This window comes from Mustela erminea, chromosome 21 (genome assembly GCF_009829155.1).
Source record: "Mustela erminea isolate mMusErm1 chromosome 21, mMusErm1.Pri, whole genome shotgun sequence".
Lineage (NCBI taxonomy): Eukaryota > Metazoa > Chordata > Mammalia > Carnivora > Mustelidae > Mustela > Mustela erminea.
Genome location: NC_045634.1, coordinates 27002753 through 27024044, shown reverse-complemented (window position 1 = coordinate 27024044; position 21292 = coordinate 27002753). Strand labels below are relative to the sequence as shown.

Sequence of the window (21292 nt, the reverse complement as noted above, 5' to 3'; positions counted from 1 at the left end):
TTAGAACTTTATATTTGTGGAGCTGACGGTGTGCTCTCTCATGAGCTCCGTTCAGATGTACAGAGTAAATTAATGAGCTTCCGCTTTTACACATTTATGTAGGTACATATGGGTCTCTAGCTTCTCATTCGAGTGCTTTATCATCCCTCACCCAAATTTAGCAAATTCAGAATGAGCTTCTGAACCATTTCTTGATAATAAACTCCGCTCTGCACCCATGGCAAACCCATGACTCTCCCTGACATCAGTTCTGAGACTCTGGGAAAGTATCCACGTGCGATCTCAAGGAGGGAAGACAGGCCAGGTCAAGAGAGGGTGGACGACGGACCCCAACTAGTGCATGGAAAATGCAGGTGATCTGGAAAACTCAACGACTCCAAATTAGAAGAGATGAGTTACTCCAAATTAGATGCGCTGTGCCCATTAACACCGAATCCTGTCTAAACAGCCTGACGTCCGTGCTGTGGTGTGCCCTCCTCACGTGTGTTACCCCAGGAGCCTGTGATGGCAGGGACGCTGGAGGGGCATCTGCCACAGCACGAAACGGGGACAGTCTTCCTGCCTGGGATGGGCCGCTGACATCCGAGCCTGAACATGCAAACCCGGAAACCACGGTGCCATGCTCTGCCTGCCAGAAACTGCATTCAAAACAAAGCCCGTTTTATAAATACGTGTCTAGAAATGGTACTAGGTGTCACACACACACGCCCTTTATTTTCTTTTTTCCTTTTTCTTCCTTTTTTTTTTTTTAAGTTTTTGTTTTTCACTCCACGTAGTCAGCCTACCATGTGATCTTAGTTTCAGATGCACGTAGATGCACGAGGGTCATTCCACACTTCCGTGCACCACGCAGTTCTCATCAGGACGGGTCCCCCCTCCGTCCCCATCACGTGGCTCTGCCATCCCCCCTCCCCTCTGCCGACCCTCTGTCCGTTCTCTGCTTCCTTGGCTCCTGGAAGGAAACACTTAAGACTTGGAGGATGATTTTTAAGAGATTTTATTAGAGCCCTTAAAATCATGGGGAAACATTATGGTTGATTTCCATGTTTTCTATTTTGTTTAACTGTTTAGTAATTTTGCTTTGAATTTTTAACCAGAATGTGTATTCCCAGAGACACCAGTAAAAACAAACAAACAAACAAACAAAATATGCAGGCGATTGAACAAAGTGGGCTCTGTACGTTTCAAACCTTAACCTGAGCGCTACAAAGGCAATGCTTTTATTAATACGTGACTTACTCCAGTTTTCTCCTGCAATCTGGTTTTAAGATAGAGTTCATTCTGTCCAGGTTTGAAAACAGAAAGGGAAATAGGGTTATTTGTGTGTTAGTCATAGGACTTGAAGCAGTCGCAGCAAGTAAAATCTGATACAGGTTTTCTCAGTAGATCTCAACATACAACATAATAGAAAATGTCTCCAAATTTTCTCAGTATAATCTGCAGTGTTTCAACGGTTGCAAGGCTACAGTAACCCTTTCAGTGTGTTCCATTTAGCAAATTAATGTTCTAGATGTGCTAACTTGCTCCATAATGGTTCAAGAGTGAGTAAATGCAGCTTCCGAAAGTGTTGAATTCCCTTTTTAATTATGTAACTGTCTAAATCTGACAGCCCCATGTGTGTGCAGCTCGCCTTTGACACAGTGATTATCCAATGATTTACTGTAAGACTGTGTTATATACACCAACCGTTTTAAAGGCTTGTTGGGTAACAGGACAAGAAATTGCTCATTGACAACCAGTGAAAGCGAACAGCTCGTTTTTCAACAATCCCAAATCCGAAGATTCACAGAGGGCTATTTTCCAGAGACTATCCAATATCTCTGGCTCCTCCATGATACCGAAATAAAAGCAGCTTCAGCACCCCTCACCCCTGGCTACCCTTGTTCCCCAGCCTTCCAGAGAAAGTCCTTGCCCATAGGCCAGGGTCCTGGAATGCTTTCAGAATGTCTAGGGGCTGCAGATGCAGAACTCGTGTGGTGAATGCACTCCCAGGGTTGTGGAAAGCAGTCTGTGAAGAAGATAAGATGATTGGGGGTGCCATCCCCATGCTTCGGGTCACCCCAAATCCTCACTTAGCCCCCCCTCTCCTGCATCTCACTACCCCATCTCAAATGTACACATGCACACACTTCAAAACATGGTTCCCTGACCCTGGTTCATCCCGAAGTTCGGTAAATCTGCAGTTTGTACAGTGAGACCTCCCCAAACATAATAAATAAATAATATAATGTGTGTGTGTGTATATATATGTATACACATCTGTATATATATACATATATAATGTATATAAACTTCTGAGAAAATATTAATGTAAAGAAATACCACATTGTATCCCTGGCTAAAAACTAGGTTTTGTTCAGTTTAAACCTACTTTAAGAATTTAAGTCTTATATAAATTAATATTTTCCCATCTCTGAGCCTTGTAATGAAGAGGAGTATATAAACAGCAAAAGCTGAAAAAACCTGCAGTGTATCTAAGGGAGTAGTTAATAAATTTTTAAGTACTTAGTGAATATAAGGCAAGCATCAGCTAGAAGAAACTTCTTTCTATTTCTAGCTCCAGGAAAGGAAAAAAGGAGCCAAGTTCTAGTAAAGGCAAAAGCAAAGGCTGCCCAAAGGGATTGGTAGAAAGTTCTTTACTCACAGATGCGGTATTTAAACTGGATCTTTAGAGTCCAAGTAACAAAAGAAATATTAAAAGAGTGTTCTAATCCAGGGAAACAAAATGGCTGCGTATCGTCAAGAGTCACACGACTTCTGGCGTGAACTGAATCCTAACCCAGGAATGAGTTTAGGCAGTGGTTATTCGTGATGTAGAGCAAGTGAGAAAGGTAACAGCCTGTACAAATCTGTAAGTGCATATGCAATTCAAGAGGACCTCACGGTAGGGGCTCCTGGGGGCTCTGTCCTTAAGCATCTGCCTTGGGCTCAGGTCCTGACCCCGAGTGCTGGGATGAGCCCCTGCTCAGAGGGGAGTCTGCTTCTCCCTCTCCCTCTGCTGCTCACCCCCCTGTGCTCTCTGTCAGAGGAATGAATAAAATCTAAAAAAGAAAGAAAGGGAGAGGGAGGGAAGAAGAAAGGAAGAAAGAAAGAAAATACCTTGGAAAAGGCCCCCATGATTCTAGGTGCCTGACGCTTTGGAAGCCAGAGGTCCCAGCCCCGGGGAGCTGGAGAGAAAGGGGCCCGGAAGAACAGGTGAGGGCTCTGGAGGGCATTGGTTCAGGGCGGGGAGCCTGGTGGCCAAAGCTGCCAGATTCTCTGGAGCCCAAATTTCCCTGACATCTGCTCTCTAGCAAGCCGAGATGTGTTCTCTAAACAGAGGAGTCCTGCTCACCTCAACCTTCCTCAGTCAATAAACAGCTGGGGTTGTTTGTTTGTTTATTTGTTTGTTTTAAGAAATTGGACTTAAATAGGATCCTTCTCTCAATGATGGCCAATCAAGAATCTCTCCAACCCAAGGAGAACCAATTCTGGATTGTCCTGACTTGCCTTTGTCTCGAGGCACAGGAATTTCAAAGCTGGGGTATCTCCTTGTCCCGACTCCCTGATGTGGTCTTCATAGCTGTGGAAGGAAAGAGGCATCAGGTTCCATTTCTTGGATTCGATCTCTGAACAGTATGTCCCACCCTTGACCATCTATCCCTGGGCTCCATGTTCACAGAGAGGCCTACACCAGCGAGGTGAGGAACGAAAGGTCCACCAGGCCTCTGCTTCCCTGAACTCGTTTTCTGAGGTTTTGGAACAGGAGAATACAGGCGCGGCTTCAGACCGCTGCCTTTTCTGGTAGAATAGAACAAAGTGCTGGTCCAAATTCGCCCCCAACAGCAAAGACCTGTGACTGAGCTACAGCTTGGCAGCAAAGAAATGTAAACAGGCGTCAGTCACCTCCCCGGCCGGTGCAGGTCTCACCCCTGCTCACTGAGATCCACTCAGCACTCGAGACAGAAATCATGAGAATTAATAGTTTTCTCCCCAGTGCCTGATTTGTGCGGATTTCTTACTGATGATATTGCTGCTGAACTCGAAAGAAATTACAGCTTGTCTCTGAGATAATTGTCAAAATGCCTAAACCTTAGACTCGTTTCTAGAATAGACCAATGTAAGTTCTTTGGATATTCATGTGACAAATCACAGTCTTGCTATTAGGGTCCCTAGTCAGCCCACCATTCGAAGTTTCGATCGGGCTCTGTTCTGCTGTTTTCACTGTTGTGCGCGCCCTTTGCCGGGAACGAGGAGCAAGGAAGGATTCGCGCCCACATTTTGCTGTGAGAGGGTTAGTCATTTTGGTCTCCTTCACTGAAGCGGCCGATGAGATGTTGTACCACATTAGCGCTGTGGGAAAGAAGTATTGCCCTAACAGATGGCGAGATGAAGGGGAGTTTTGGGGGGCGGCGGGGAGTGCTGGCTGTTGAACTATGGACGGAAATTGGAACCTAAGGAACTCCAGTGGTTGCAAGAGAACATTGTCCCTCTGTATCAGGGGGACAGTGGGGAGCAAGGCAGGCTGGGTAAGTCTCCTTCAGAGACATCTTTGCTTTGTTACAAGCCTGACACCAGATGATGTGGGTTCACTAAGCACCCCCCAGCGTACGCTTGTCGTGGGGTGGCCCCGGAAAGACGAGGAAGGGCCAGTCTTAAGTCGGACTTAACTTGAACATTCATCCCCTTCAGAGGTCCCAGAATGCCCTCAGACCAACATCTCCTGTTGCCTCAGCCGTCTCAGAGCAGGTCGACTTCGGGCTGGAGAAACCAGTCGGTATAAAGTGTCCGTGTTTAGCTTCACTCTAATGCGGACGAAGAGAGGAGGGGTTCAGGAGCGGCATGGCCAGCACTACATGAGTAAATACATCAGCTTGGCTCCTGTCTGAGAAAGATCAACGAACTCAGGCCCAGGCTGAATCCACTGCTTCTCTTCTCCGGTGTACTTGCTTCTCCAGAGGCCCACTCTCATTACGCAGATTTTTCTCAAAAGCAGGAGATAATTTGTAAAAACATGACATTTTCCCATTTTATGGGAAAACATGGAAGACAACAGATAATCTTGTCATGGAGTTTTAAAGAAGGTTTTCGAGACTGGCGCCCTGTCTGCACCGGAATGAGTTTGCAGTATGAAGAGTGTGTTGACATTGTGTTGGCAACAGTGTGACTCAGGCGATCTTTCTCGTGGTTGAGGAACCACAGAGGGGCAGGGAAGTATAGCACAGTGGTGTTCCAGAAGATTAATCTGCTATTCGTGAACATGAGGAGGGACAAGAAGATGCATGTTTATATCCAGGGCGGCTGTGGGAAAGGGGATGGAGGTATCTGAGAGATGGCCAAGGGAAAATGCAGAGTGGGAACCTCTCTCTACACGGGGGAGAGAGGAAATTTCACGTCAGGACGAATCCAGCATTTCAACTGACAGGGGCCGAGGCTCTGACTCTCTGGGGCATTGGTCCATAATCCCGCTGCTTAGGAAACTTAAAAAGAGACTTAAAAATATACCACAAAGGCTGAAACAGCAAGTCTAGGCAAAATGCAATCAAAATTAAAGACGAACAAATAGATAAACATCAAATAAGGGCATCCCATCAGCAAGAGAGCAGAAGGTCGCGAAAAGCCTGAGGGAGTCTGTCTTTTTTCCGGGGAGACTTCTTTGTGAAGAGGGTCAATCGGGAGCTAAAAGAATGTGCTGTGTTATGAATTTGAAGCCATGAGGCCGAGACCAGAGGATTGGAATGGAGAGCATGAGGTTGATGTTCTATTCAAATTCCCTAGAGCCTACTGCATTGTAAATTCGAACGGCTAATGAAAGAAAGCTCCGTCTCAGATACACAAGCGGGGCCCGGCTGGTTCACCACCAAGGCCAAGCAGCATTAACTCGAGCCACAGCGTTGCACGGAAGCAGAGACTCTGTCCCGAGGCATGTATGTGAGGGGAAGGCCTCCTCTAGTACGGAGGTTCCGAGCCTTCTGGAGGACAGGTGGCCATCGGCTGGAGCATCGTTCCTCCTCTCTTGCCATAGGTAAGAGGTAGAGGATTAGCATTTCCGAAAGTCATCCTTGACTCCTTCTTTTGTCTCAGGATTGATGATGTTAAGATCTCTCCTCCATCTTGTTTTCGTTTCTCCTGACATGGGTGCTAATCTGTGGGAAAACTTTTCAGTGATCCACGCTGAAATGAAAAGCATAAATGATAAAAAAAAAAAAAAAGAAAAAAGACAAAGAAAAACATAAACGATGTGGAGAATTTTTTTCACCAAGCTTCACTTCCTCCGTTTAATCAATGGTCTCTCACCCCCAGAGTTAGGTCCTTTCTGCCTGTCGTTTATTTCAGTGGCCTCTTCTTTATGAAAGGATGGATAACAGGTATTGCTTCTTTAGATAAAAATGCTCTGTTGGTTCCTGATTTTTTTTTTTTTTTTTTTTTTTCTGGCAAGTCTGGGAAGCGCTTGCTGCCGGACCTGGGCAGGTGAGGTCCTTCAACCGGAGCACCCGTCCTGACCTGCCTCATGCAAGCACCCCAGCCTGCCTGCACCTTCCTGTCCACCCGGCCCTTGCTCTGAAGGCACAAATTCAGGACTCTCGGGGCCCAACCAGGAAGCTGGGCCCCTGAGATCCCGGCTTAACCCTGTGTCATTCTGAGTGTCCCCCCTACAACAGTTACTTGCATTTGTATTTTCCGAAGAACCAATGGCTAATAGGTTAGAATCTGGACGTGTAGAATCCCGTGGTTTGTCCCCATGTGCTCAGCATCATGGGATTCGAAATGCCTGCCCAGCAGGACAGGGCGTCGGGCAGGAGAGCCGACGAGAAAGCAGAGGCCAAGGTTGGGGAAATGCTTTCTGCAGCAAGAAGGTGACTTTCCCACTTCGATGAGAATGGAGCTAGAAAATTCTACGTCAACCAGGGTCAGAAAGGGCAAGGGGAGGGATGGCAGCAAGAAGGAATCAGCCAAGTGTTTGCAGGCGGCACCTTCTATAGAAAGCGGCTGCCTCTGTGATTTACACAAGGATCATGGCCCTGGGGTCCGGCACATGCAAGCCCCGTTATGGCCTAGTCATCGGATGCCATGAGAGCCTGATCCAGGCCCCGGAGTGCAGCATGTTTTCGTTTTTCCATCTGTAAAATGGGAAGAGGGGGTGGGGGAGAACGTGGTGCGGGACTGCCTTTTCCGGAGGAGCATTCGAAAGTAGGCTGGTTTCTTCAAGACACGATAGCCTGGGAGGAATGTAAAGAGACGCCAGCTTTACGTCCAGGTGAAGACTGAGCCTTAAGCTGGTTTTGTCAATAATTCTGCGTACACAAAGCTACGCCTTGTTTGTTTCTCCAAGAGCAGTAATTTCTTTTAAAAAGCAATGACAGCAATAAGCCACGTTGGATTTCTTTCATTGATGTCTTCATCGGCTGGGGGCATTTGGGCTGGTGGGGAGGGGAAGGAGGCTGGTTTTGTTTTTTTTTTTCAGCTCTGCCTTTTATGGGCCCAAACAATGATTACACTTAACGGTGCATTTCCTTTCTCTTTGCTTCTCCCTCGCTTGCTTGTTCTTTCCTGAGTGCCCGCGCGGGCCGTTGGCTAAGCACCATGGCAAACTGTCAGATCCGGTCGGTCAGACCCTCCGTCTGACTGGTGCTATCCCCCCGGAATTAATGGGGTCACCTCCTCACCGAACCCCGAGCAGACATCGTCTCTCTCCTCCTCCTCTTCCTCCTTCCTGTCTCTACCACGGCACTGCCCTTGCTCAGTCTTCTCTACCTTCATTATCTAGAATCTTGTCCTTCAGTATGAACCACAGTTTCCAAAACCACTTTTTTTAACCCTCTAAAACCCTCTCCTTTTATTGCAAAATGTAATTTAAATTCTTTTTTCTACCCCTTATTCCCTGCTACCCCGTATTTACACCGATCATTGGGAGCCTCCCCACCTTTTTTCCCCTCTGCTGGGAACTTCTTTTGCTAAGAAGACCCTTTCTCTACCATTCTGCATCTGGGCTTATTGTAAGTAAGAGATCGTGCAAGATCTCATTTCGTTTAGACCTTTTCTTAATGAAGCAGCCTTGGGACCAAGCTGAAATCTGGGCTTACTACACGTACTGCTGTCCCAAGGAAGTGCCTTGTGTTCCGTCTGGAATTTGCTATCTTTTTTTTTTTTGTTTCTTTTTTTCTTCAAACCACACCATCGTTTCTGAAATTTTCTCTGGTGCTGCCACAAATAGAAAAGTCACCCAAAAATCCATTCTTTACTAAAATGTTATGTCTATGATGCATAGGACAGCTTTTTATTAAAAGATATCCTGGCGTTTAATTATATGTTCCCTCTTCTATTTACATGCTAAAAAAGTAAGTGTATAATTGAAAAGCAACTAATCATTAAATGTCAGGAAATAGTACATCGCATTTCAGTAAACATAATAAATCATCATTCAAGACCTCGTCCTTTCCTACAACATCAGGCCGGACGAGAGAATCCCCCTCCCCCCAGCACCCCCCTATCTGGCAACATTTGGGTCCCATTCTACCATTATAAAGTTTGTCAACACTGAGGCATAAGAAAATCTGTAATGGCTTTATTGTGTTTGTTTGTTGACGATGTCACAAGATACGACAAGGATATTCTTACATAGTGCATACGAGGTGTACGTACCATTTTACAAAATTCCATATAGTCCTAGGACACCGTGCTGGAGGGCATAAGTTAGTAAAACTTTAAAAACTGATATAACAGCGAATTAAATCTACTTCGTAAAAAAATATGGCAAAGACTAAGGAATTTAATATCAGTAAACATGTTCCCTTTGAAACAGCAAATGAGACATGCAGGAGGACTTTGGTCGCACTTCAGAGAAGTTGCGGAGACGGTGAGCTCTTCTGTTTACTCTTGCTCTCGCCGGTGAGGTTTTTCTGTGTTAAACAGGCTTTTGATGACTTCAAAGTGCATTTGAAGCCCTCACTCTGCATGGCTCATGCACAAAGGCAAATATTCTTCCAAATTTCCACGGCTAATATTGCCGCCCCTGACATCATACGTCAGGAGAGCTCTTTAACACCCGGTCGATGCCTCTTTTATGTAGCTATGACAGTGAAGGTCGCCTGACGAATGTGACGTTTCCAACCGGAGTGGTCACGAACCTGCACGGGGACATGGACAAGGCTATCACAGTGGACATCGAGTCGTCCAGCCGTGAAGAGGATGTCAGTATCACTTCGAATCTGTCCTCCATTGACTCCTTCTACACCATGGTTCAAGGTAAACCCGAAAGATGATTGGGAACGGATAACCTTAAATGCCACTAGCACCCCCCATAGAATGCGGTGACCCCATTTTCTAAGATGAGCCAGAAAAGGGAAGGTGAAGACATAAGCCTCTAGAGATATTGGTGAAACCGTCCCGGGTCTATCGGTAGTGTTCATTTCGTGATACCTACATATCTCAGATCTCCTAACGCATACTGTCGCTTCCAAAAGCAACTTGGTTGCAGCTCTTCGCATGCGTCATCAGACCCTTTCTGAGTCATCCGCTGCAGTTTGTGGGAGTGGGTCCTCTTCATGGCCGCGGAAGCGCAGGCATTTGAGACAGAGCACATTCCGAGTCTGCACGCGATGCTGCATTTCCGTCCACGTGTGACGCGACCCCTGGAAATTTAATACTAAATTCTGCGTGCATGTTTATGTAATATCTGGACTTTGTTTTTTGTCGTCCCGTCCATAGACGTGTATATCCAATATATTCATGATGGAACATGACACAGTCTTGGAAAAGCCTGTTTACCATGACTGTTGCAATTGTGACGTCATAGCTCCAAGAATAATTACCAAGTATGGGCTAAACTTCTTTGAACTCATTAGTTTTACCAATTCTCCCCACGAATCTCTGCAGTCATCTAAAATTATTATCACTTAAATTCCTATCTTCTCCAAATGGTCCAGTATCACTCAAAAATTTTAAATCAAGGCAGTAGCTTATAATGCAAGAGGGTTTTTTTTTTAAGATTTTATTTATTTATTTGACAGAGATCACAAGTAGGCAGAGAGGCAGTCAGAGAGAGGAGGAAGCAGGCTCCCTGCCGAGCAGAGAGCCTGATGCGGGGCTCGATCCCAGGACCTGAGATCATGACCTGAGTCAAAGGCAGAGGCTTAACCCACTGAGCCACCCAGGCACCCCAGGAAGGGTTTTGTACAAAGTAGAAGATGGCTTGCTTTTTTAAAAATCAGTTTCAGGGGAATATCCTCTCATCTTTTTGGTATACAATGTACGGATATGAAATCTTTGCAAAAGATGTCTAATAAGCGAGGGAGGGATGGGTGTGGGAGAGAAGCGGAGGAGGATTGTAAATTCCCCTGAAGCCCGCCTTTACTACCCCGCCCATTCTGTTAACAGCACGAAAACACCAGAAATCAAAGCTGTTGAAAAAGGACATCACTCGGTCCTTTTTGTTTCCCTGTATGCGGAGTTCGGTCAGCACTTCAGGAATGTTCTGTCACTGCATGCCCCCACAGAGGGATTAATTCAGAGTTGTAGCTTCTGTTTTCGGCTCCTTGTTTTTCAGATCAGTTAAGAAACAGCTACCAGATCGGTTACGACGGCTCGCTTAGAATCATCTACGCCAGCGGCCTGGATTCGCACTACCAGACCGAGCCGCACGTTCTGGCCGGCACGGCGAACCCGACGGTTGCCAAGCGGAACATGAGTCTTCCCGGCGAGAACGGGCAAAATTTGGTGGAGTGGAGGTTCCGGAAAGAGCAAGCCCAGGGGAAAGTCAACGTCTTTGGTCGGAAGCTTCGGGTAAGCCGGGTGCGTGGGAGGATGTCGTGTCCCCAAGGGAGGGTGCCTAGCGCTCGTCCCTCACCATTGTCATCTGCCCAGAGCCACATGCAGGGCAGCAGATCCCCCTCCAGCATGACGTCTAGCAACCGGCAGGCCAGTAGATGATTTGGAATAAAAGCCGACTATTGCAGCAAAGCTTTTTCTCAACATATCTGTGGTTAAAAATCAATTCTTCCCTGAGACATCAGGCAGTTGCATGGAGCCCAATGCCAACTAGCCTGGACGTCAGTCCATGGTCGCTTTACTAATATTATCCTGATCATCATCTACTTCTCCTTTAGCCTCTCAGTAGGGAGGGATGGCTTTCTAATGTGAGGATGAGGGTAAATGAGGGTGAGCTTAAATATTGAAAGTTTTTCAGATCATTAAGAGATGGGTTGGCCATAGAAAGGTGGAGTCTTTCTCCTCAATATTTTTAGAGTATAGTTGGGACACTTGGAAGAATATCAGTGGCAGAACCTGTGACCTCCTTGCTATTGATTTATATTGTCTTTATGAGAAATGCAGTGATATTTCTGATTATGCTGGTGTCCTTGATCTTTGCAAGATGTTCTCCACATTACCTTTTCGGGTGTTGTTTTTTTCTTTTTTCTTCCTCTCACATTGGGGGCCAAATATATCGAGAAAGCAAGCTGTGGTTTTTGACAGCTATTGGGTGGAGAACATAGATTAGGTACTAAAACACAAGTTCCATGAAACCACCTTCAGACCACTATAAACTGAACCTGATTCATTCTTTGTATTAGCAAACAGATTTCGGTTTATCAGATAAATGGAGACAAATATTCCTAAAATTACTTCCCTTTGCCATTTAAAAACAAAGGACTGAAAATCAAGAGAGAGAGAACAAAACACAGAGCATATCATTAATATCCTTTCTCCTGCACCAAAAATGGCTGAATTATTATTTTAAGAGGCCAACGTGATTTACCTTGACACTCCTTCAGGGTAAGAAACAGCTAATACATGCTGTCTCTGGCTATTTCCAAGAAACAGAAATAAAAGAATGAACAATCAGTGGGTCACATGCAGTCTGTCTCCAGCTTACAGGTTACATTCTGATTTCACTTCAAGTTCAAGGCAGGTGTTTGGGACTCTAAATGCACGACCTTCTGGCTCCAACGCTATGTGCTGCCACCTCCCCCATCTCCCACGCTACGGGAGCCAGGGTGGCCTAGCTCCAAGCCGCCTGGCTCAGGAGTTGTGGCAGGCAGGAGCAGGGGACGCTGGAGAGGGACTTGTTCCAAGAGAGAAGTGAGGAGAAAAAGCAAGAGAACCCTAGAGGGAAGATGAACAGTAGAGTTGAAGGTAAAGTGACTGGAGAGAAAACCAGCTGCTGACTTGTTTCAGGTCCCTTTCCTAGGGTTGGTCTGTCATCCAAGTAAACTCTGGCTCCCTGCCTTTCCCTCTCTCGAGCCTAGGAATCAGGGGTGGCTGCCTCCACCTACGACTTCTTTCCAGGAACCCTGCTTCCTTGGGCCACTGCGAACTGGAAGCTGGTTCATGGGCTTTATCTTATCCAGCTCTCCCTATAATGGTCATGATACACGTGACACGTGCCCATGCACACGCGCGCGCGCACACACACACACAACCACACCTACCCTCGGACACAGGACTTCCTTCACCAAAAGATACAAAGATGCAGCTCACACTTGTGCTCCCTATCTCAGAAGACAGCACGGACTAGAATTCCAAAAATGGGGGTTCTAGATCAGGCTCCCCTTTGGGCTACTAATAAACCTTATGGAAAAAAATCGTAACATCTCTGAAACCTCCTTTTCCTTATGTAGATCATGATACTCTAGATAGGATACAAGTAATATAATATTGCCATGATATCATAATGTTATGACATTATATTGGCCGTAGACATGGGCTTCATAGCATACCCACATAATGGGTAAAATACCTGCCTGCAAGGTCCACAATTGTCGCAGAATCAGATGAGACAATGTGGAAGTACTTTACAAGTGAAAGGCATGATTACATATTCCCTAACCCGGAGAATCGCTACCACAGGACGTGCATTAGGCATTTACACCCGCGCAGGGGAAGATAGGAAAGAGCCGTTTAGCACACTTGTTAGGAAAACACGCCAAGAGTATGGGACACGCTTTGCCCGGAAACCGACCGCAGAATAGGCTGCCTTCTCTTCTTTGAGACAAGCTAGGTGTAAGCATGTCCTCTGTTTCTTTGTAACACGGCTTTTCTGGGCATTAAAAGAAATCAGAGAGAGTAGAGGAAAAGAGGAAATCCTATCTCGTGTCTCTGGTTCTCTGCCTGATTCAAAACGAAGCAGACACCTCACTTTGCAGGAAGAAGAAAAGATAAGAGCAGCCGGGCATGGGTGTTGGTTCCTTCTAAACAGCAGGACCACGAGGCCTTGGCTAGTTGCTTCAGAGAATGTGCTGCTTAAATTGCTGGCGGATCTGGGCTTGCTCTCAGAGAGACAATGCCGAGATCACAAGGGACGGTTTCTTACTTTCAAGATAAGATTGGATGTGCCAGCTCTGACTGCGAATTTCATTCCTCTGTGGTTCTAAAGGAGAAATTCTAGGGGGAGAGTAGGGATAGGAAAACCCGGTTTAAGGACTGGCCTGGAGTCTGCCCGAATAGGGAAGAAAAGTGAAGTGGGGAACGGCCCGGAGTCCCTCAAGGCACTGGGGACCAGCCTGGAGAGCCGCTCAGCTGCATCTCACCCCTTCCTGAAAGAGAGAACATTCCCCCTCTTACCTTACATGATTTCCTAGCAGAGGCTGCTTTTCATTTTTAAGGTATTTGCCTAAATTCAGCGAGGCGCGCGACCCAGGGTGGGCGCTCAAATATTGATTCAGTGAGTGAAGGAGGAAAAGCCGGCCCTGTAATACGGCGTATCTCACTGCATCTCGATTCCAGCGAGAAGCGACATGAAGAGCCCATCCTTGCAAATGTTTGACTGCTGGACACAAACCTAACTCTCCCTAGATGACGTAGCTCTAATAGGGCACCAGATACTGTAGTTTAAAAAGTTTCTGAAAGCAAAATGTAGAGAAGGAAAATTAACAAGAGACTAGCAACGCGGAGAGCATTTTCTCCGAAATGTGCATTAAGGGGAAAGGGAAATACAGTCAGAAATCACAAGCAAATGAAATTGGGAGAGATGTGGGAAAACATTGCAAGCTAAAGATTAGATGTTTCCAGAGCTTGCTTTTTTGTGGCTAAGTTTAAAAAAAAAAAAGACCCAGGCATAAAAATTGTTTGTCCGTCTCTTATGTTTGTAAATATCCCATGTTTATTGTCAGTGCTGGACTTTGGAACCAGCCTTTCCTCCATTACCAAAAAACAAAACAAAACAATTGCTATGGCATTCTAAAAAGTAAGATATATCTTCTAAACTTGCCCAGAATTCAGACGTTCAAAGGGGAAAAAAAAATAGTGAATCACTTAAAAAAGAAACTCTCAAAATTTGGAAGTCAAAATTGTATTTAAAGGCATACGTGCAGGGGTGCCTGGGGGGCTCAGTCGGGTAAGCCTCTGCCTTCAGCTCAGGTCATGATCCCGGGTCCTGAGATCGAGTCCCTTGTAGGGCTCCCTGCTCGGCGGGGGGTCTGCTTCTCCCCTTGCCCCTCCTCCTGCTCATGCGCTCTCTCTCACACTCTCGCTCTCTCTCTCAAATAAATTAAGAAATAAAGTAAAATAAATAAAAACATGCATGCATGTGAGAGCGTACTCGAATCTAATTCTGCCAGCCACGTTTGCCTGATGTGCTATTTGTCACTCGAAGTCGAGCGTCGCAGCCCGGAGTGGGACGGTACCATGTCAGCGCCGACACACAGAGAGACACGAAACAGTCTGCAGCCAGCTGATGTTCCAACAGGGACACGGGGGCGTCGTGACGTTGTCACCAAGCGTACTGGGTGATGAGCCAGCCCTTACTCACCTCCCCCCGTAACATTCCGGATACGGGAATAGAATCCGATGGTGCTTGATGTCTTTAAACATAAAGATGTTGTTTAACATCTTTACGCCTCAGTTTTTCAAGCATTCTGGGAGGAAGATGATCACTGCCCCGTTCCCGGACTCTGTGATTTCCTCACAGTCATGCCGGACGTGATCTTAGAAATGGGGGATTTTCCGTGCTTGCTTTAAAGAAACGCTGTGTATCACTAAGGACTTGATGGTGACCTCCTCTCCAAACACAGCATTTCGACTCATTTTCGTAGAGCTGAAGGTTCAGTAATGATCTGATCTAAGGTTTTCCTCTTAGATGAACTATTCAATTTAAATTGATATTTTTTATATTAAAACTATTTATTAAAAGGCCACTGGGACATGGAACAATGCTGGTCCTTTATGACTGTCCAAAAAAAAGGGCGGGTGGAAACGTTGCCATAATTTCATTAAGGTACAGTTAAGTAGGACTGTGTCCTAGAATCGAAATGTCCCTTGACTTCTGCACTTTGTTTATAATACCAGAAGGAGAAAGTTTGGGCGAGTATGAGAAGAACAAAGGAAACACAAGATCTGTTAGTATCTTTGAAATTTTACATATTCAATAGCAGTGACTGTTGTCTGGAAACAGACCGGTTGAAACCTTGGCTCGTGTTGGGAATGAAGGGGAAACGCAGCCACGTGCTAATTCTTTCCTCATTGCTCCAGTCTGAGGGTGCAGGAAAGGCACTGCACCCGGCGTCTGTCTAGATGAAAAGAAAAACTGAAACTTGTATGCAGATGTTCCGTCTCTCGATGCTTCTAGATGTTTCCATATGGCGGCATGTTGGGTATGGTGGGGCGCACGGGGACTACCATGTGATTGCCACCTGGATGCTTTGGGGTTGCGTAGCCATATCCACGAACCAGGGGAAGAGGGGGGCGGCAGGGTGCGGCAGTGGGAAGAAGGGCCCCTGCTGCTCTTTGCCTAGCTCCTTTTAATACCCCACGGTCTTGCAGGCCGGCGTCCAGATCGCTCCTGCTCTAACCAGAGGCAGCTCTGCAGAGCTCAAGGGTGGTTAAGGAATGCAGTAAAGAATTGAAATACAAATTAAAATGACACAAAGTAAAATGCAAACAGATGGGGCAGTCCTGTGGGCCACACGGTCCACAGAAACTGCACAGGCAGTCGGACGTGGCTGGGCGAAGCCGGAAATCACCTACAGAAGGAAGAAAGGGGGGAAAACACTTCAGAGGTTGCTGTGCCTTTTGTTTTGTTTTGTTTTGTTTTGTTTTGTTTTTTAAATCACAATCAGAGAAATACGTTCCGGAACTGTAGGAAACCATTTAGTGCAAAACCTCATCCTAAGGCATCAAAAGTTTTGTGCCAAGATAAGGTGAAGAACCGGACCCAGCCAGCGGAGTACGGAGTTCATTTGCTCTCAAATCAAACCCTCCTACAGGCTTTAAAGCCGGTATTTGTAATATTAGCCAGCAGCTTCAAGGTCCGCAAAGCATTCTGCAAATGTAACCTTGTGCAGTGTCACGGAAGCCACAGGAGGCAGGGACCAACATGCGGGCATATCCGTGCGGGAGAACGGAAGCCCCGACAGCCTTGAGCCCGCCAGACAGAATCCAGCCACATCACCGGCCCAGCCAGAAGGTTCTCATCTGAGCACCTCACAGATGGACAGACAGCCTCCGAGGGGCCAAAGCCCAAAGTCCCGCCACCTCTAGACCCTATCAGGGACGGAGATGGGGCTCCTCCCCGCAGCGCACACACGCCTTCCACACCAGGTTCTGCTGCGGCAAGGAGCTGGGTCTGCACAGACGGAAGCGGCACACGGAGATCTCCGGATTGCCATTGGGGCTCCACCGTTTCTCACCTTCTGGGACTCATCTGTCTGGGTGCTCTTCTGCCTCCAAAAGCAGTTCACCTAGTTCACTCCATGGACGACTTTTTGTGTTGTATCGTTACCTTTCCATACCTTTCCCCAGATGCTGGACATTATGATTCGCCCCTTGAACCGCCGACTGGAAAGTTCAAGGTCAAACAGTCTCTTTCCGTGGGGCTTGATTAATGTCAATGGTAAGATGACAGATTCATTTCATCTCGGAGTTTACATAAATACACAGGCTCATTGTGTATGCACACACGTAAGTGTGGGTGTTGCTGCAGAAGCGGCCTGTGTGCCGACATGCGTGTGACCGATCAGCGGCAACTGTCCATTTTGAAAGTTCTAACGAAGACGTGGTTGTGTAAAATTCAGATGTTCTCATTTAACGTTTAACAGTCCAACAGACAGGGCATATTTTTTTGTGTCTGGGCTATCACCATCCGAAAGCTGCTGTCTTGCTGCAGAAGATGCACTCTTAGGGGGTCCTCAGCACCCCGCAGACTGTTTTCTAAAGTAGAGTGTAACTGCGGCCACATTCCCACCGCAGTCACCAGTGCTGGCTTGTGCGTGCCTTGGATCCCGGGCAGCAACCGCCAAACGTGGTCGGAGATTCCGGACATGGCACAGAGCCACAGAGAGACCTGATCTAGCAACACGCCGCTAGATCTATACATGAGCACAAAGGTCGAACCCTGTAGATGGGGAGTGAAGTATCTGAGGTCACCACCAGTCGGCCAGATGTTATTAAAGGGAAAGGCATTCTAAAAACTTGTGACATTTTAGCACAGGGCCAAAAGCAATGATCATGTTTGTAACCTCCTGCTATTTAGACGCATTAATAATTTACAGTAATGTGGGTTCCAGCTTCTACTTAACTGTTCCTCAAAGGGCTGGAGTCACATTTACTGTTTTTATTTAATATAGCCAAGATTAATCTACTGAGCCATTATTTTCCAGTGTCTTGTGGACGGAGGGGCTTTGAGTAATTTACGGAGATGCCATGTTGACCACCTCCATATCTTCCGAACGAACTTCAAAGCAAATACGTTTGGGTATTTTTCTTATCAGTTGCTTAAGTTTACAGCATCTAATTGAAAAGGTTTTGAACAAATGCCAGGCTGTCTTTCTGCCTAATGAAACCTTTTAAAGGAGCTGCTAATCTACTGCCTTGCACTTGTACCCAAGAAGTTGCTAAATTAATTTACTGACAAAGAGAATCAATCATCATAAATGGTGTTTAAACAATAGCAGGGACTCCGAAGAGTAATAAGGGGCTGGCGTGGGGCTGGCAGGACTTACGTTCTCATCCTGTTTCTGTTCTAACAGGTTAATGGCAGGAACCTCCTTTCGGTTGACTTTGATCGAACAACAAAGACAGAGAAGATCTATGATGACCACCGTAAATTCCTGCTGAGGATTGCCTACGACACGTCAGGGCACCCGACTCTCTGGCTGCCCAGCAGCAAGCTGATGGCAGTCAATGTCACCTACTCGTCCACCGGCCAGATTGCCAGCGTCCAACGGGGCACGACTAGTGAAAAAGTCGACTACGATGGCCAGGGGAGGATCGTGTCTCGGGTCTTCGCGGACGGTAAAACATGGAGCTACACATACTTGGACAAGGTATGGCCACATGGTGAGAGTCAGAGGAGGGGAGCTATGACTGCGCTTTGTCAGTGACACCCAGAGCCCCCGCGGGGGAGGAGAACGGGGGGGGGGGGGCGGTGACGGGCTCCGTTTATTATTCTGAGTATCAGTACGTGAGTCACATTGGTACCTCGGTGATGAATTTCTGCATTAGAGAAGTAGTTTCTCCTTAGTTAGGTTCTACTACTGGAGACCCTTTTAAGTGATTTATGCCACAAACAAACAAGCAGTAACGCTGTCCACCTGCCAAGATTCTGCGTCGACAACATTCACAAATTAGACCTTGAGCACGTAAGTCATTTGTAAATCATCTCCGAGCTGGCTCTTTCATTTGAGAAAGCCTCACGTTAGCGCTGCTCGTGTGTCCATTCTGTGCTGTTGCCGGCAGTGCGTCAGCGTAACCACAAAAAGCGTGTAGATCCTATCTATGCATTATTCCAAAAGAGGCTATTTTTCAGAAAGCCGCATCTCGGGCACTCTGTGTCATCTCTCCTCTCTTGTGCATATAAAAGGTGTAAGCCTCCCCAGGAAGGCTTTCCTCTGTCCTTAAGCACTAAACACGACACCAAAAAAGACCTAAACTTACCCGCATGCAAAACCCTCAGTCACACTCTGAGAGGTTTGGGACAGTGACTGTGATGCAGAGGGATGAAAGCACAGTAATGGGACAGGGAACAGGCCACCTCCCTGTAATTCCTTTCTGTAAAAAACAAAATCCACCAAAGAGCAAATTTGTGGAACATTTCGTTTGCCCTTGAGACAAACTTGAGTCCTAGGGAGGGTTCTGTTTTGAGTTCCAATGCCTGTTGCACCTGGGCCCACGAGGCACAGGGCAGCCCAAGTCACAAACGCAGTGGTCACTGCCTCCAGCCTTACGCACGTCGGCCAGAGTGACCTGTCCCCCCGGACACTCAAGTCGGGGCCGCTGCTGTGCTCACCTCACGCCGTCTCGTTCTGCACAACTCTGCTCAGTCTGCACCCAACCCCACTGCCCGGCAGTCATTCCGTCTACCTCTAGACGGCCTCCACCCAGACTAGCCTTCCGGAGAACCAGTGTCAGGTTCACGGCTCCCCACAGATGCCTCCCAACTCGGGAACGCTTTCAGCTGGGTGCCTACTTGCCAGTCTCTTCTCTCAAAAACCTCGTCTGCTCATCTGCTCCCCTTCGAAGAGACTCCCCTTTGAGACAGTGGACCGGCCCCCCCCAGATGACAGTTTCCCTCCTCAGTAATCATCACTCTCCACAGTTACTCCAATGGTGATTTCTTGAGAGACCACAGAGGAAGTCCCCCTGCACACATACCTTCCTGGGAGCCAGTCCTCATGCCTGGAAAACACGTCACCCTCCAACTTAACAAACTCGAGACAACTTCCTCCTGAAGAAGTGGGGAGTGAGTCCCCACTTCATCCTGAAACACTTTTCCCAAAGTAACTTAATTAAGCACATTACAGAGACATGTAACAGAAATACCCAGACCCTAAAAATTGATAGCGATCATGGGGAAATGTTTAAAAGGAGGCAGAGAGCACGGCCCTGATAAGAGCCACTGACAGGAGAAGACACCATCAGTAACTGAGGTCACGTTCGTGTATCAGTGGGGATCAGAAAAGCCAGCTAGTGCTTTCATCCTCTGTCTCAAATCCCTAAAATCCACCAAACCATTTCCATTTTCTTTTCCATTTCCTTGCTAGGATAGGTACCCTAAACCCAGACTTCTTCATAGCAGAAGTAGTAACACTTTACTAACTACCATCAGATGTGATTTTAAATGACTACACAACTAGCTACTAATTCCCGTGAATTCAGCAACCATCCAAGTCTTCCATGGCTCAGTGGAAACTATTAGGAACGGTTCTCAAGACATCTACTGCACAGCTAGCAGCCAAATACTGCCCTTAGATAGGCCCACAGAGGACACACTACAGAACTCGTCATGCAGGCTGCTTCCAAAGATGGTGGACAGTAGAGAGAAAGGGAACGTGCCTTGGACAAGGGATTATGTGTTTCTCTGGCAAAAGCAAAGCTAAGTCCCAGGAGGGCTCCTAACACACCCATCGCCCCAGATTTGCCATCATTGCATTTGGTCTAATGGGGTTTGGGGCAAGTTTCCGCAGAGGAGAGCATCGCCCATGCTCTGTATTACTACTGAGCTACATTATCCACGATTGAGCCTCAGGGTTGAGCTGCTCTCATGCAGCCCTAATAAATGATCGTCTCGTGTCTTTCTGCTATTCCTTGCAAAATAAGCAGAGCTCGTTTTAATTTATATATTTATTCACTGCGTTATTTAGCACCAAAGTGGAATGTAGCCCAGAAACCATTCCTGCACCAGCTAAGACATGAATCAGATTTGGTACTCACTAAAGTTAATTTCAAAAATGTAGATTTTATTGTCATTCCAGATGACAGGTAAGAATTTGCAAACAAACCAACCAAGAAAATCATACCGGGATCCGTATTTCAATTAAGGGCCTTTACAGCTCTTGTTCACCATGTGATTTAGCGTTGTTTGTTGACGTTGATGCTTTATATGTGCATTATCCATTTTTTATTAATTTTAGGTCGCTTCTTCATAAAGTAATATTTTGAATGCTTTACACCTCCTCCCCCCACACACTGGAAATTAAAACATGATTTGAGTGGCTCTTCAGTCAAATGAGGGGGAAAAGCCACCTTCCTAAATAATGGCTGATTATGGGTAGGATTACTTTGCCCCTGTGCTGCTTTCTCCTTGAAACGTTGTCTTTAGAGCTGCTTTGTGCAGGCCTGTGTTGTGACTTAGCCCCAGCCATCAGCAGTCTGCTGCTTGGCTGTGGACACCTAGGAGAAGAACGGTACAGCCATGACAAGTGGCACCTTATGGATCTTGAGCCACTAACTGCAGAGCCCCTCACGATGAAGCATCCGAGCAAATCAGGCCAGGGCTTGTTAACAACGTATAAGGTCAAGGAGAGCTCCATTAAAATGAAAATCATTTTCTCGAGCGAAATGTTTCTGCGTATTCGCGGTCACAGGATGTGCTTTTTGCTTA

General features: G+C 46.7%; 1 protein-coding gene across 12 annotated transcripts in view; it reads left to right on the top strand.

The window, feature by feature from the left end:
• Nucleotides 1-21292, top strand: part of TENM3 (teneurin transmembrane protein 3) — a 1246978-nt gene that overhangs the window by 1215218 nt on the left and 10468 nt on the right. For all 12 annotated transcript variants that reach the window (XM_032328838.1, XM_032328846.1, XM_032328840.1 and 9 more), the window contains 3 exons: nucleotides 9050-9225; nucleotides 10526-10761; nucleotides 17940-18236. In XM_032328838.1, the coding sequence (XP_032184729.1) occupies nucleotides 9050-9225; nucleotides 10526-10761; nucleotides 17940-18236 (709 nt within the window). The remainder of the gene's footprint in view (nucleotides 1-9049; nucleotides 9226-10525; nucleotides 10762-17939; nucleotides 18237-21292) is intronic.